The following is a 14,599-nucleotide window of genomic DNA, read 5'->3' on the forward strand; positions in this document are numbered from 1 at the left end:
CAGGGCTGGCTCTCATTGGCTCAACTTAGGTCACAGACCACCCCCACCCCCATGAACCAACTGCAGCAGCCAGGGAGAATGGAATGCTCTGATTGGCCAGGCCCAGGTCAAAGTCCCATCCTAGGAAGCAGAGGGTGGGGTCAAGTCCACCTAAACCATATAGAGGGAAGCAGAGTGGTAGCTTCCTTAAAAAAATGAAGGGTAATATTCTGGGGACAGGTGAAAACCCCCAAAGTCTCTCATCTTAAATTTCTGCTTCCTTCTCTTCCTGTAGGATTTCCCAGGGAGCAGTCACGTTCGGGCTTGTCCGCTGGGATCATTACCATCATAGTCCTGGTTGTTGTGGCCCTGTTGCTGGGGCTCCTGATTTGTTGCTGGTGGATAAACTCCCGTGAGTCCCCTCTTTTTACAACATCCCCCGCCTGTCTGCTGTAAATGAACATCACCACAGCCACCATAATTGAGCATCTACTGTGTGCCAGGCTCCACACTAAGCCTTCCGCATGGCAGCCTTGCACTGAATCCTCCCCCTAATACCGTGAGGTTCCCTCATTTGACGGACGAGGGTGCTGAGACCTGGCGGTTTTATTCATTGGATCACTGATTCATTTTACAAAATGGGAGCAGCGCCTGTAGGTCCTCAAAGGCCACAGTAAGGACTTTGGCTTTTAATCCAGGTGACAGAGGAGCTCCTGCCTGATGGATGGAAGGTAGAATAACATTTAATCCCCCACCCCAGCTTTCCTCCATCTGCCTTGCTCAGGACTGGCTCCCTCGCAGCTCTCACAGAAAGGAGGGGGTGGCAGAACTGGCACCCTGATCCCCGGCTCTTAAAGGACTTGACACTCTCTCACTTCAAGGGCTTTGCAAGGCTGTTCCCCTGCCTGGAGTACCCTCCTCATGGCTCCCTCTGGCAAAGTCCTGTGGCTAATTCTGTAATCAAAAGAGCTACATTTTGCTGAGCACTTTCTCCATGCCAGGCACTTTCTGAGCACAGCCCCCTTGAATGTTCACAACCACCCTGCAAAGAGAGTCCCGCTGTGAACCCATTTTACAGATGAGGAAATGTTTGCTCAGAGAGGTGATGTCATCTGCCAGCTGGCACACAGCTGGAACGTCAAGAGTAAGAGGCAGTTCTGTGGGCTACAAAGCTTTGTTCCTTCAACCACTAAACAAAATGGCCTCCTCACATCCCAGCAGGAGGCCCCCTCCTCCAGGAAGCCCTCCCTGATCTTCCCCAAAATGAGCCAAGCACCTGCTCTGGGCTCCCCCACCTCAGCCTTGCCCACTCAGGGACTTCAATGTGTGGGGACTTGTCTGTCCCTCCAGCAGACTGGGAGCCCCAGGAGGGCAGAGCTAGAACTGTCTCAGTCATGGCTGTGTCCTCAGCACCACCTACCACTGGGTCAGGCACAAAAGAGGCATTTGAGGAAGCGTTTGCTGAATGCATCACGTCCAGAGCCAGACTGCCTGTGTCTGAGCCCACACTCTACTGCTTTATTGTGTCACCATGGGCAAATGCCTTATACTGTCTCTGACTCCGTTTCCTCATCTGTGAAATGGGAGTGATTGTACCTGATAATATAGGTACAGCACTTAGCGCAGCATTTGGAACATTGTAAGCCACACGCTGGGTGTATATATCAGCTATGATTATTATTGCTATTATTAATCTGCCTATTGTTATTAATATAGGCACCATGAGAAGAGGGATTTTTGTCTGTTTGGTTCACATCTGTAGCCCCAGCACCTAGAATGCACCTGGCACAAAGTAGATATTTGCTATTTGTGGAATAAATCCCTGTTTGATGGTTGAGGAAACTGAGACACAGAGAGGTTAAGTCAATTGCCCATGATCACACAGCTCCTAAAGGACAGAGCTGGAATTAGAACCCTTCCATCTGGTTCCAGAGCCTGCGCTCAGTAAATATTTCTGCAACTGAATGAATAACTAGATGAAGCCTATACACCAGATGTGTTTTATAAATGTAGAAACCATTTTGGGAAGTGACTCCCCCATGTCAATAGCAGAGCTGGGACTTAGAATTCAAGGAGTCTGGTCACCCATATGTGTCTTCTTCCCATGCTCTCTACATTGTCATTCTTTTTTTTTCCTTTTTTAATTAGTGTTTTTGTTTACTCTTTTTTTCACATCTTTAGTGGTGTATAACTGCTTTGCAATGTTGTGTTAGTTTCCACTGTACAGCAAAGTGAATCAGCTCTATGTATACATATATCCCCATATCCCCTCCCTCTTGAGCCTCCCCCCCCCCATCCTGCCCTCTAGATCTTCACAAAGCACCAAGCTGATCTCCCTGTGCTAAGCAGTAGCTTCCCACTAGCTGTCTATGCTACATTTGGTAGTGTATGTACGTCAATGCTACTCTCTCACTTCGTCCCAGCCTCTCTTTCCCTCCCTGTGTCCTCAAGTCTGTTGTCTATGTCTGCATCTCTATTCCTGCCCTGCCACTAGGTTCATCACTACAGCTTTTCTAGATTCCATATATATGTGTTAGCATACAGTATTTTTCTCTTTCTGACTTACTTCACTTGGTATGTCATTCACTTCTAACCACTTCTCCTCCTGTCTCCTCAGGTAGGAACCAGCACAGCTCCTCAGCTAATGGGGTGAGTGTGGTGCTGGAGCTGAGGGGGGTGTGGGGGGTCACTGTGGGCTTTCCCAAGGAGGGGCCAGGCATCTCTGGGCACCCGCAGCACTTAACCAGACGCCAGCATGGCCTCAGGAGTCTGATCTTGGATCTTTTCTTCAAAGGCCTCGAGCATCAGTTCCCAAACTCTTCCTGCTGGGCAGAATCCCCTGTAAGGTTTGCTAAAATGCAGGTTCTGGGAAGTCCCTGGCAGTCCAGTGGTTAGGACTCTACACTCTCATCGCCAAGGACCTGGGTTTGATCCCTGGTCGGGGAACTAAAATCCCACAAGCCACACAGTGTGGCATAAATAAATAAATAAATAAATAAATATAAAATGCAGGTTCCTGGGCCCCCACCCCCTGAGAGTCTGGTCTGGTGGGTCTGTGCTGGGGCCTGGGGATCTGCATTTTCATAGGTGTCCCCTCCCCACTCAGGACCACACCCGGGGAAGTGCTGCCCTGGCTTCCAGGGGTAGGGGGAGGAGCACGTCTGCAGCTCTTCACATGCTGGGCTTCAGCAGGAGGAATCTTTTTGGAAGGGCCTCAGGCTAACGTTTGCATATTCCCCCTTCTAGACCGTCAGCTATTCGGCTGTTAGCCCCAATGACAGCTCTCCCCAGGATCCACCAACAGAGGGCACCAGGTGACAGCATCAGGACTGAATGGAGAGAGAGACTGGAGCTGGTGAGGAGGTGGGCCTCGCAGCTGGAGCCCTGCCTCAATGGATGAAGTCTCCCTCCAAAGAGACTGGCCACCCTTCCCGTGCCAGACCTCAAGAACTTCCCCTCTGCCTCACAACCCAGTGGGCGGGTGCAAGTTCAGGGGTCCTCAAGACCAACCCTCAGGTTGAGTCATCCCTACAAGGACTCACGGAACTCAGCAAAGCTGTTTTACGCATAGTTACGGTTTACTATGCTGCAAGTATGAGATGAAGTTCAGCCATGTGAAAAAGCACACAGGGCAGGGTCCCGGCGCAAGCTTCCGGTTGTCCACTCCCAGTGGAGTCGTATAGACAGCACTTACTTCTCCCGGCGATGACACGTGACAGCACACATGGAGTATTGCCAAGTGGGAAAGCTCACCTGAGCCTTGGTTTCCAGAGTTTTTATTGGAGCCTCAATCATGTACACACGGCTGACCCCCCTGTAGCTGACCTTAGCACCAACATAGGTCAAGCCGATATTGTGTGGCCTAAGGTCCAAATTTTGGCATAGAATCACACCATTGGCCACAATTATCCTGTGTAGCCCACAGCCCCAGGTAAACAAAGACTTCTATCAGCCAGGTCATTCCAAGGAAGGGCTTAGAGGTTACTTCCCAGGAGCCAGAGGCAAAAGTCTTTTTTTTTTTTTTTGAGCAAGGTTAATCCTTTTCTGCATAGTAGGGCCACAGAGAGTGTTCCGACTACCAGACATTTTTGGTAAGAATTTGACTTCTGGCCTTGAGCTTCTAAGTCTCTGATTCACTTGAATTTCTGTGGCTGCAAGAAATAGCCACTGACCCTTGTCGCCGGAAGAACCAGAGGCTGGGGACTTCCCTGGTGGCACAGTGGTTAAGAGCCCACCTGCCAATACAGGGGACATGGGTTCGAGCCCTGGTCTGGGAAGATTCCACATGCCAAGGAGCAACTAAGCCCATGGGCCACAACTACTGAGCCTGCCTGCTGCAACTACTGAAGCCCACACTCCTAGAGCCCATGCTCCGCAACAACAGAAGCCACTGCAATGAGAAGCCTGCGCACTGCAACAAAGAGTAGCCCCTGCTCACAGCAACTAGAGAAAGACCGTGTGCAGCAATGAAGACTCAATGCAGCCAATAAATAAATAAACTAATTAATCAAAAAAAAAGAAGAACTGGAACTCCGATGCCCTAGGCTGTCCAAGGAGCAGGGGCACCTGGTGGTCATGAACTTGGAGGCTGTCATTTCCAGGCACCTTCTGCCAAGACTTGGTCCCAAGAGAGCATCTGTAGCCAGAGTGCTGGGATCCACAAGACCTCAGTCACTCATTGAGGAAAGCAAGAAGTTGTTTCCAAAACGAGGAAGAAGAGGTGCTGAGGAAACAGAAACTACAGCTGTGCAGGAAAGGCTCCCCTCAGACAAGGATGGCCACAGCCCAAGACCCAGGAGGCACAGCTGCTCAGATACAACTGACATGTTTACTTGAAAATTGTCTACAATCTTGGGGACAGGCACCAGAATTCCTCTCATGAGAGAACTATCTGTTGGAGAAAATACCTTAGGGAGATAAAGACCTTGGGCCAGAAGGCTAAACTGGAGAGCAGGGCATAAGCCACTCTGCAAGAGGAAACGAGAAGGATTTGGGCTTCTCTCTGGACAGATGGGAGATTGCAGAACAGAGAAGGATGGGGAAAAGATGGGACCCCATGGAATGGGACGGGTAATGGGTGACAAGGCCATGGGGCTTCACAGTGTCAGGAACACAAAGGGAGATTGGTTGCCTTGCCACTGCAGAAACCCCTTGTCCATCCCCAGCCCCCAAACACCTTATTAAAGTTTATTTATTACACCTCGAGTGGCTGTGTGTAAGGGGGCCTTTTGTGGGAACTGAGGAAGGACAGAGTTTTTCAGGGACCACCACCACGTGAGACAGAACCAGAGGTGTGGAGGCAAGACCTCGAATCCAGAGGGCCACAAGGACACAAGTCCCCAGGATTCTCAGACGCCACGAGCAGAGCATGTCTTATTTCTCTCTCTTTCTCGCTTTTCGATTCTTTTAACTACAAAATACAGGCATACCTCGGAGATATTGTTGCCAAAATCTCGGCTTTTCTGCACACCGATGCTTAATAGAAATACAGAGATGGAGATTTGGAGGAAGAGAAATAGAGAGGCTTTTTATTCCTCTGCCAGGCAAAGGGAAGACACAGCAGGCTAGCGCCTCAAGAACTGTGCCTACCCCCTCCTCGGGGAATCGGAGATTTTATATGTGGGGCTCGAAGTCCAGGGTATATGATAAGGATAAAGTAGTGAAGGTCTTGCATTCTTTTTCTTCTTCCTGCATTATTTCAGAACAGTCGCAGCTAGCCTCAGGCAGCCTGGTAATTGGGTCTGTCTGTCTCTTGTCTATCGGCCTTCGACTTTCTTTGTGAGATGCAAATGCTACAAAGGGGCGATTTGCTACAAGGGAGTGCAGGATGTGATTCACATAAAGTTAAAGAGTGATAGGTTAGCTTTGTGAAGGACAAATCTAGTTACACACATTACAGATTTGGTAACAGTTAAATAAAACTAGGAGTGATTAACTCTTTCAGGCCAGATGATGTTTCTTCTCCAGCCTGTTCACTGTTCCCTTTATTTTCCTTGCTCTCAGGGGAGGGAAAAAAAAAAACCCTCACTTTTTATTTTTATTGCAACAATATCGTGGGGTCAGCTCCAGACTATCACCATAAATCAAAGGTTGCAATAAAGCAAGTATCACAGTGGTGAGTCACACACGTGTTTTGGTTTCCCAGTGCAGATAAAAGTTATGATGGGAGTTCCTTGGTGGTCTAGTGATGAGGATTCAGCACTTTCACCACCATGGCCTGGGTTCAATCCCTGGTCAGGGAACCGAGATCCCACAAGCCATGTGGCGTGGCTAAAAAAAGAAACACACAAAAAGTTATGTTTGGGTCCTCCCTGGTGGCGCAGTGGTTAAAAACCCACCTGCCAATGCAGGGGATACAGGTTTGATCCCTGGTCTCCAGGAAGATCCCACATGCCGCGGAGCAACGGAGCCCGTGCACTACAACTACTGAGTCTGTGCGCCACAATTACTGAAGCCCGTGCTCCTGGAGCCCGTGCTCCACAGCAGGAGAAGCCACCTCAATGAGAAGCCCATGCATCACAGCAAGGCGTAGCCCCTGCGCGCCACAACTAGAGGAAACCCGTGCACAGCAATGAATACCCAATGCAGCCAAAAATAAATAAAAATTAAAAAGTTATGTTTACACTATCTTGTAGTCTATTAAGTGTACCATAGCATCGTGTCTAAAAACAACATACACACCTTAATTTTATCCCTAAAAAATGCTAACCATCATCTGAGCCTTCAGCGAGTCATAATCATTTTGCCACAGTAACATCAAAGATCACTGATCCCAGATCCCCATAACAGGTATAATAATGAAAAAGCTTGAAATATCACAAGAACTACCAAAATATGATGCAGAGACACAAAGTGAGCAAATGATGTTGGAAAAATGGCACAGACAGACTTACTCGACGCGCGGTAGCCACACACCTGCAATTTGTAAAAAACGCAGTATCTGCAAAGTACAATAAAGCAAAAAGCAATAAAATGAGGCAGTCCTGTACACAAAATCCACACATCAAAAGTTATAAAAAGATACCAGGGGTCCACTTTGAGGTAATTTGCACATAAGGTATAAAGTAAGGGTCCAGCTTCACTCTTGCATGTAGATTTTCAGTTTTGCGCATTTGAATGAAATTAATGCCACTCAATTGTACACTTAATGGTGAAAATGGCAAATTTTCGTCACCTCTATGTTAACCCCAATTTTTAAAAATGAATAATGTAATATATCCAAAAACCATTGAACTGTACCCTTTAGGCAGGGGAATTGCACGAGGGTAAGTAAAAAATTATCTGCACTCTGGCTGTAGAATTTATAGAAGTTCTAACATAACCGAAGTGCGGATACTTTTTGACTCACTATCTTATTACCACAAACTTGGTGGCTCGAAAAACACAAAAGTCTTTGTTTACAGTTCTGGAGGTCAGAATTCTGAAGTGAGTCTCCGGAGGCTACGATCAAGGTGTTGGCAGGGCTGGTTCCTTCTGGAGGCTCCAGGGGAGAGGCCCTTTCCCTGCTTTTCCAGTTTCTAGAGGCCGCCTGCATTCCGTGGCTTACGGCTCCGCATCACATCACCGTTCCTCTCCCTGTTCCACTCTCACATCACCTTCCTCCTTCTTTGACTTTCCTGCCTCCCTCTTTCCCTTATGAAGACCCTTGTGATGAACACTTAGGACAATCCCAGATAAACGCCCCATCTCGAGGTCCCTAACGTAATCACATCTGCAAAGTCCCTTTTGCCATGCAAGGGGACATATTCACAAGTTCCAGGGATTAGGACCTGGATATCTTTGGGGACCCATCATTCTATCTGCCACTCCCACCCTGGACCCCTGCTCTGTCTCAGATAACCATGGCACTACTTCCTGGTAAGTTTATATATTTTTTTCCCCACTATAGGTAACATCTCATACACACTGCTCTGACCTTGCTTTTATTACTGAAGTTTTCTGGAAATTCAGAGAGAGCATCTTTAGCATTTTTATAGCCACAGTCCTCCTCCACAAGGAGATGTCCAGGACTTTTTCAACCGGGCCCCTATGGATGGATATTTGTGTCATTTCCATCCTTTTATCAATACTATTAGTGCCACATTGTAGTGCATGACCTGGCATGGGTATTGGGACACACCCTGGAGGTGGAATTGCTGGATCAAAGAACAGAGCCCCTGTTGTTGTGATAGACACTGATGAATGGTCCCCCACAGAAGTCGTGTGATCTCTGTTCCCACCAGTGATGGGCATGATGGCCTGTTTGGGAGGAAGGATGTATGGATTTCACAGAGCCAAGAGTCAAGAGTGAACCCGGGGACTTCCCTGGTGGCACAGTGGTTAAGATTCCGTGCTCCCAATGCAGGGGGCCCGGGTTTGATCCCTGGTCAGGGAACTAGATGCGTGCCATGACTAAGACTTCACGTGCAACGAATCCACATGCTGCAACTAAGACCTGGTGCAACCAAATAATTAATTAATTAATTATTTTAAAAAAAGAGTGGACCCAGAATTTTGGTATAGGTGTTGTATAAACTTCACATAAGACTGAGAAAACCACACTTATCCACATTGGAGAATGGGGAGGAGGGGGTCTGATGGAGATTGTGGAGAGGCTTAAACAGCCCCAAACTCTCCCCATCCCAGCTGCTTCTACACGAAATAAAGGGCAGAGGGTTTAAGCCAATATCATCCTGCTTCAAGTTGCTGCAAGATCCCGGAAACCTCTGGGTGCAGATTACTCAGGGTGAGAATGCCTGTGCTACTGAAATCTAACATTAAAAAATGATGAAAGGGACTTCTCTGGTGGTCCAGTGGTTAAGAATCTGCCTTCCAATGCAAGGGGCGCGAGTTCCATCCCTGGTCGGGGAACTAAGATCGCATATGCTGTGGGGCAACTAAGCCCACACGCTGCAACTACTGAGCCCACACACTCTGGAGCCCACATGCCACAACTAGAGAGAAGTTAATTGAATTAAACAAATACGTGTACATGAATGTTCATAACAGCACTGTTCACAGTAGCCAAGACAATGAAAATGTCCATCAACAGAAGGATGGATAAATGAAATCTGGTCTATCCATGCACTGGAATATTATTCAGCCATGAAAAGGAATGGGGATTGGAATTACCATATATACATTACTAATAAGGAAAAATATATCAAATTGTACTCTTCAAATATATGCAGTTTATTGTACGTCAATTATATCTCAATAAAAGTTTTAAAATTAGAAAAAAATAGAAAAGGGAAGGACAGGGGTACTGATTTACGCTATAACCTTGGAAACATGATGCTACATGAAAGGAGCCAGACACAAAAGGTCACATCTCGCATGATTCTGTTTATATGAAATGTCCAGTATAGGCAAATCCATAGAGACAGAGAAGAGATCAGTGTTTGCCAGGGCCTGGGGGAAGAGGCAGTGACTGCTGAATGGGTTCAAAGTTTCCTTTGGCATGATAAAAATGTTCTAGAAACAGCGGCCATGGTTGCACAACATTGTGAACGTACTAAATGCCACCGAATTGTACACTTTAAATGGGTCAGTTGTATGTGGGTTTTATCACAATAAAAAAAAAATCTAAAATTTTTATAGAAAAATTTTTTTCTTTTCCCAGTGCTTGCTGGCAGAATTTTCAGGAACCAATTAAATTCATGAAGGATAGGTGAATCGTTAAAGAAAAAAAAAATCTAACTATTAAAGAAAAAAATTACTTAATGATATCAGTTAAAGCATAAGGCAGACTTTATTCAAGGGGAAGGGTTCATTGCTACAGGTGTAGGTAGCCCCTACCATAGGGAAGAGAGATTGGACCCAACCGCAAATACAGCGCGGGCACGGTGGGGGGGGGGGGGGGGGGGAATTACAGCCGCGGAGCAGGCTGGGAGTCAGTGCAGGGAAAACGACTAAGAGGTGGTCATACCAAGCAGCACCCTGTGGGGCTCCAGGGCACAAAAGCCTTTCTTTGCCCCCCGCCCCGTTTCTTGATTGCAGGAAATAGGCTTCATTCAGCCTCCATGACCTTCCCTGAGTTCCAGGGGCAGGTTCAAAGAGTTGCTAATTAGGGAAGGGAGAGGATGCAGAGATAAGCGAGGAGCTGTCAAAAGAAATAATAGTGCAGCCTTGAGGCAGGGTCCTGGTTCCCCCTCAAGAGATACACAGAACAAGATCTCTGAGCTGTTTTGGGTTTGTTTGTGTGTTGGGTGGGTTTTTGTTGTTTGTCTGTTGGAGGTGCACCAAAGTGAATCAGCTGTATGTATACATATATCCCCGTAACCCCTCTCTGCTGGGACTCCCTCCCGCCCTCCCTGTGAGCTGTTTTGCGGAGACGGAAACCCGCACCAGGTGGGAGAATGTAACTGTGTGCTGCCCACAAGCAGCAGACCCTAGACCTTCTGGAACCAGAAGGTTGATGATGTGGACTCCCACTTACGTCACCACCAACCCATCAGAAGAATGTCCACGAGCTGATCACGCCTTCTTTGAGCTGTTACTATAAAACTCCTCACAACCCCTTCCGGGTCAGGCCCGCAGTTTTGAGGGCATTAGCCCACGGTGGCCCCTTTGCCTGGCAAAGCAAAAAAGCTATTCTTTTCTACTTCACTCAGAACTCTGTCTCTGAGATTTAATTGGGTGTCGGGGTACAGAAGCCGCATTCAGCTTCAGTAGCATTAAGGATAAGAAGGGTTCTGGCTACACTGACCTGACGGGATTCTTGCCAGATCAGACATCACCTGCGGGGGAGGGGGGGGGGATGGGGGGTGGGGGGTAGAGGAAGAAGAACCCAAACAGATTATCACGGGTGATCAGATATCAAGTGTGGGCTGTTTCAGTTAAACTAACTTAGAAGGATTCTTGCTAAAACTGGACAAGGCAGAGACGAACGCACAAGTCAAAAGTCAGCCCTAGTCAGAAAAAAATGAAGGAGAGCCTGGGTGGAATTCAGACAAAGAGAGAATCTTTGTCAGTATATGAACATGCAACAGTGTGGATGCTTCAGGTGCCAGTAGCGGAAAGCCCCTCTCCCCCCACCCCCACCCCAGACTCCCAGGGCTGGGATTCAAAGCAAAGAATTGGATTGTCTCATTGAACTCCAGGTACCATGCATGGGATTCAGCTCTGCTTCTCTGCTGTTTGCTGTCTTCTTCCACAGATTGGCTGTCATGCTCAGGCTAGTGCCAAGATGGCTGCTGCTTTCCGGCCATCACAGCCAAACACCTACCTGGAGAAACAGCCCACCCCATTCTGGGGGAGCTTCCCCAGGAGCCTCCCCTTGGCTCTGATTGGCCAGCTCAACCCACCACTCAACCAATCCCTGGCCAGAAGAATGGGATCGCCTGGGGGTGAGGCAGGAGATAGATGGGCTCCAGGCTAGGCATTTACAACCAGCCTCTGGTTTGCACTTCAGAATAGAAATAACTACAGGAACAGGGTAAGTAGCTGGACTTTGTGTCCTGAGGACACTTTAAGATAACAGTTATGGCAGGGACAGAGAAGGGCTAAACTGAGTACAACAAGAGGTCACATATTTCACATCCTTGGGGCAAGGGAGCCACTGCACATGGGCAGAAAGGCTCTTTGGGGGTCAAAAAGGAGAGGGTGCTACCCCATAATAGGTGATCCCGAGGCCCCCCATTGGCCCCTGGCCTGGAATCCATCTTGGAAAAAAGTTGCACACGCGTGTTGGGGAGGGTCCTAGGACAGGTCAGGTGTGGAAAAGGAAACCAGATAATTGGCCAAAGGCAAACAAAGACCAGGAAGAACTGCCCTATATAAATGATTTAACCACCTCTTTACGGCGCTCCTCCTGACTGGGGGGACGCCCACACCCTTTCTCTCCAGGTGTGTATCTCTGCCTTGCTTCTGTCTTAAACTGTTTCTCTGTGTGGTCTCTCACTTGTGCTGTGTTTCCAGTAATAAACTACGTACCTGTTTTTACAGCTTTTGCCTCCTAGAGAAATGCATTTTTCAATGGGGGCAAGGGCCAAGGGGATCTTGCTTCTAACCTCTAGCCACTGGGGGACTAGTGGCTAGGATCCTGGTCTTCATCCAGGCTACCCAGTTTCCATTCCTGGGCAGGAAGCTAAGACCTCACTGTAAGCCACTGCTCACTGCTGTCTCTCCGAGATCACCCTCAGCTCTGATTGGCCCTGGTTAGGAGAATGGGAACACCTGGGAGGCTTGGACCAACCAGGACCTGCCAGGACCTGCCTTCTGGGGCTTGGGAGAAACCAGAATGAAGCCTGCCGGACGGAGGATGGAATTAACATCTGGTATTAACAGTGACTCTCTCTGGGCAGTTGGAAGATGGCTGAATTTTACTCTCTTCCTTTTGAGTCCATTCTGTCTAAATTTTTTTTTTTAATATTTATTTATTTGGTTGCACCGGGTCTTAGTTGCAGCAGGTGGGCTCCTTAGTGGCAGCTCGCCACCTCCTTAGTTGTGGCATGCGAACTCTTAGTTGCAGCACGCATGTGGGATCTAGTTCCCTGACCAGGGATCGAACCTGGGTCCCCTGCATTGGGAGCGCAGAGTCTTATCCACCGTACCACCAGGGCAGTCCCTGTCTAAATTTTCTATAATAAACCTTGACTTTTCGTAATTGTAAGATGAATCAAAGTGATTATGTGAGAGGGAGGCGGGAAGGAAGGAGGGAGGGAGGGATGTGGAGAGGGGGAGAGAGAGAGTGGCTTCAGGAGAGGAACAATATAGAATAACTGGCTTTGCTTTATACCCTGCCTCTCGCTGCTCGCAGAGCCTTTGCTCCTGAGGTTTAACAGGGAAAATTCATCAGAATCCCTTTGGCCCCTAAACTCCACTTCTGCTGCACACCGAACTCCTACCAGAATGAGGCGGGTTTGGGCAATCTGGTTGCCGCCCAAGACTGGGGCAGCTACACCTGGCAATAAAGCCTGGGTTTGCGACAACCCCACTGAGGCCGACAGATGGAGGAAATCTTGAAACTGCAGCAAAAAGGACTAAGGGTAGACCCTGGAAGGAGTCTTATCCCTGGAACACCACCAGGAACACCACCTCGAAAACCGTTTGGGAGGTGGAGGATTGGAAACGCCTCCAGGGAAATGCACTTCCCTCAAGCAGGGTCACAAATCTGGGAGGTAGGGCAAGTCCAAAGACAAGGTCAATAGTAATTACAGGGATGGGCGTTTGTTGGCCCCCGCATGCAGCATCTGACTCCTCCCAACAGCCCCGTGAGGTGGGAATGCTTGTCCCATCGTCCAGAGGAAGAAACGTTCCAAGAGGGAAACTCATTTGCCCAAGATCCCATAACCAAGTGGTGGCAGAGCCAGGCTCACCTACGCACAGCAGGGCGGTGCTGGAGTCTGCAGCTGTTCAGACATCTGGGCCACGCCCCCCTGGAGTTGGTTCAAAGTCAAGATGTCTTTCTTGTCCCAACCTGGGGCTCTGGAAGATGCCATCATCTCTGACAATCTGCTGATGTGTGTCCAGCATACGCGAGCATATGCGAGCACACGCATGCACGTGCACGTGCGTGCACACACACACACACACACACACACACACACACACACACACAAACTGCTACTGAAATCTCACCTGGCACCGCCCCCTTCAGATCCCTAGATGTGCACTGTTCAATAGAAGTTTCTGTGATGGTGATGGGAATGTTCTGTATCCGTGCTCTCCAGTGTGACAGCCGCTGGTCCCACAGGGCTGTTGAGCCCTTGAAAGTGGCTAGTTTGAGAACCTAAGTTCTTTAACGCATTACATTTCAGTTCATTTAAATTTATACTTAAATAGCCGTATGTGGCCAATGGCTACGGTGTTCACAACCCTGGACGCTCCATCACCTAGGCCCTGTCCCAACAGAGCTCAGAATTACAGTTGGTCCCTCCTACTTCTCCAGCCTCGCCCCACACACGCACCTGCTCCCACGGGGCCCTCCATTCTTCAAGGAATTTACAGCCTCCTCCATGCACCTGGATGGCTGTCTCAGCCTCCACACCTTTGCCTGCGCTATTTACACTGCCTGGTACACCTCACTCCACTCCACCCCACCTCATTCCTCCTCCTACTCCAGGCCTCAACTCAGACATCCCGTCTGGCTGAGTGAGGCAGCCCCTCTGGCTCTCCCGGGCCCCTGGGCTCCTCCATCCCAGCGTTGATCACTCTGGTTCATCACTGTCCGATGGTGGGTCTGTCTCTCACACACACACATGCACACACACAAACACACACACACACACACAGCCATGAGCCCCTCTGTGGACTGAGGGCAAAGCAGGGGCTGCCTCTGTCTCAATCATCACTGTGTCCTCAGCACCACCCGGCACAGGGCTGGGCATAGCGGGTGCGTGTTGGAATGAATGAAGAGAGGGATGTTTTTGAACAACTATGCTAAGAGCTTTTTAGGGTGAGCCGGCCACAGGTCAGATTCCATCTCTGCCTCCTGTTAGACTTGCCTCTCTCCTTGAGCCTCAGTTTCCTCGTCTCTGAAATGGAAAGAGTTATGCGTGGCGGACGTGGGCTGAGGTAGTTGGACAAGGGAGCTACCTCCCTGCCTGGCCCGGGGGGAGATTGCATAACCAGAGGCTGCTGTGACTCTTATTGTTATAATTACTGCTATTGCTACTGACAGTCACACTGACAGGGAAGA

At 48.8% G+C, this 14,599-nt stretch overlaps 1 protein-coding gene and 1 long non-coding RNA gene across 2 annotated transcripts in view; one reads left to right on the top strand and one right to left on the bottom strand.

Moving 5' to 3' along the window:
- The window catches only part of PVR (PVR cell adhesion molecule), a 22,158-nt gene extending 16,974 nt beyond the window's left edge, over window positions 1-5,184 (top strand). The window contains exons 6-8 of the mRNA XM_057711362.1: window positions 275-391; window positions 2,597-2,628; window positions 3,226-5,184. Coding sequence (XP_057567345.1) covers window positions 275-391; window positions 2,597-2,628; window positions 3,226-3,297 — 221 coding nt within the window. The 3' untranslated portion in view covers window positions 3,298-5,184. The remainder of the gene's footprint in view (window positions 1-274; window positions 392-2,596; window positions 2,629-3,225) is intronic.
- Window positions 1-13,912, bottom strand: part of LOC130838381 (uncharacterized) — a 17,070-nt gene extending 3,158 nt beyond the window's left edge. Inside the window, exons 1-2 of the long non-coding RNA XR_009049659.1 lie at window positions 13,540-13,912; window positions 13,278-13,337 (exon numbers count right to left, since the gene is read on the bottom strand). This is a non-coding gene — a long non-coding RNA (uncharacterized LOC130838381). The remainder of the gene's footprint in view (window positions 1-13,277; window positions 13,338-13,539) is intronic.
- Window positions 13,913-14,599: the final 687 nt, after the last annotated feature.

Source organism: Hippopotamus amphibius, chromosome 16, assembly GCF_030028045.1.
Source record: "Hippopotamus amphibius kiboko isolate mHipAmp2 chromosome 16, mHipAmp2.hap2, whole genome shotgun sequence".
Lineage (NCBI taxonomy): Eukaryota > Metazoa > Chordata > Mammalia > Artiodactyla > Hippopotamidae > Hippopotamus > Hippopotamus amphibius.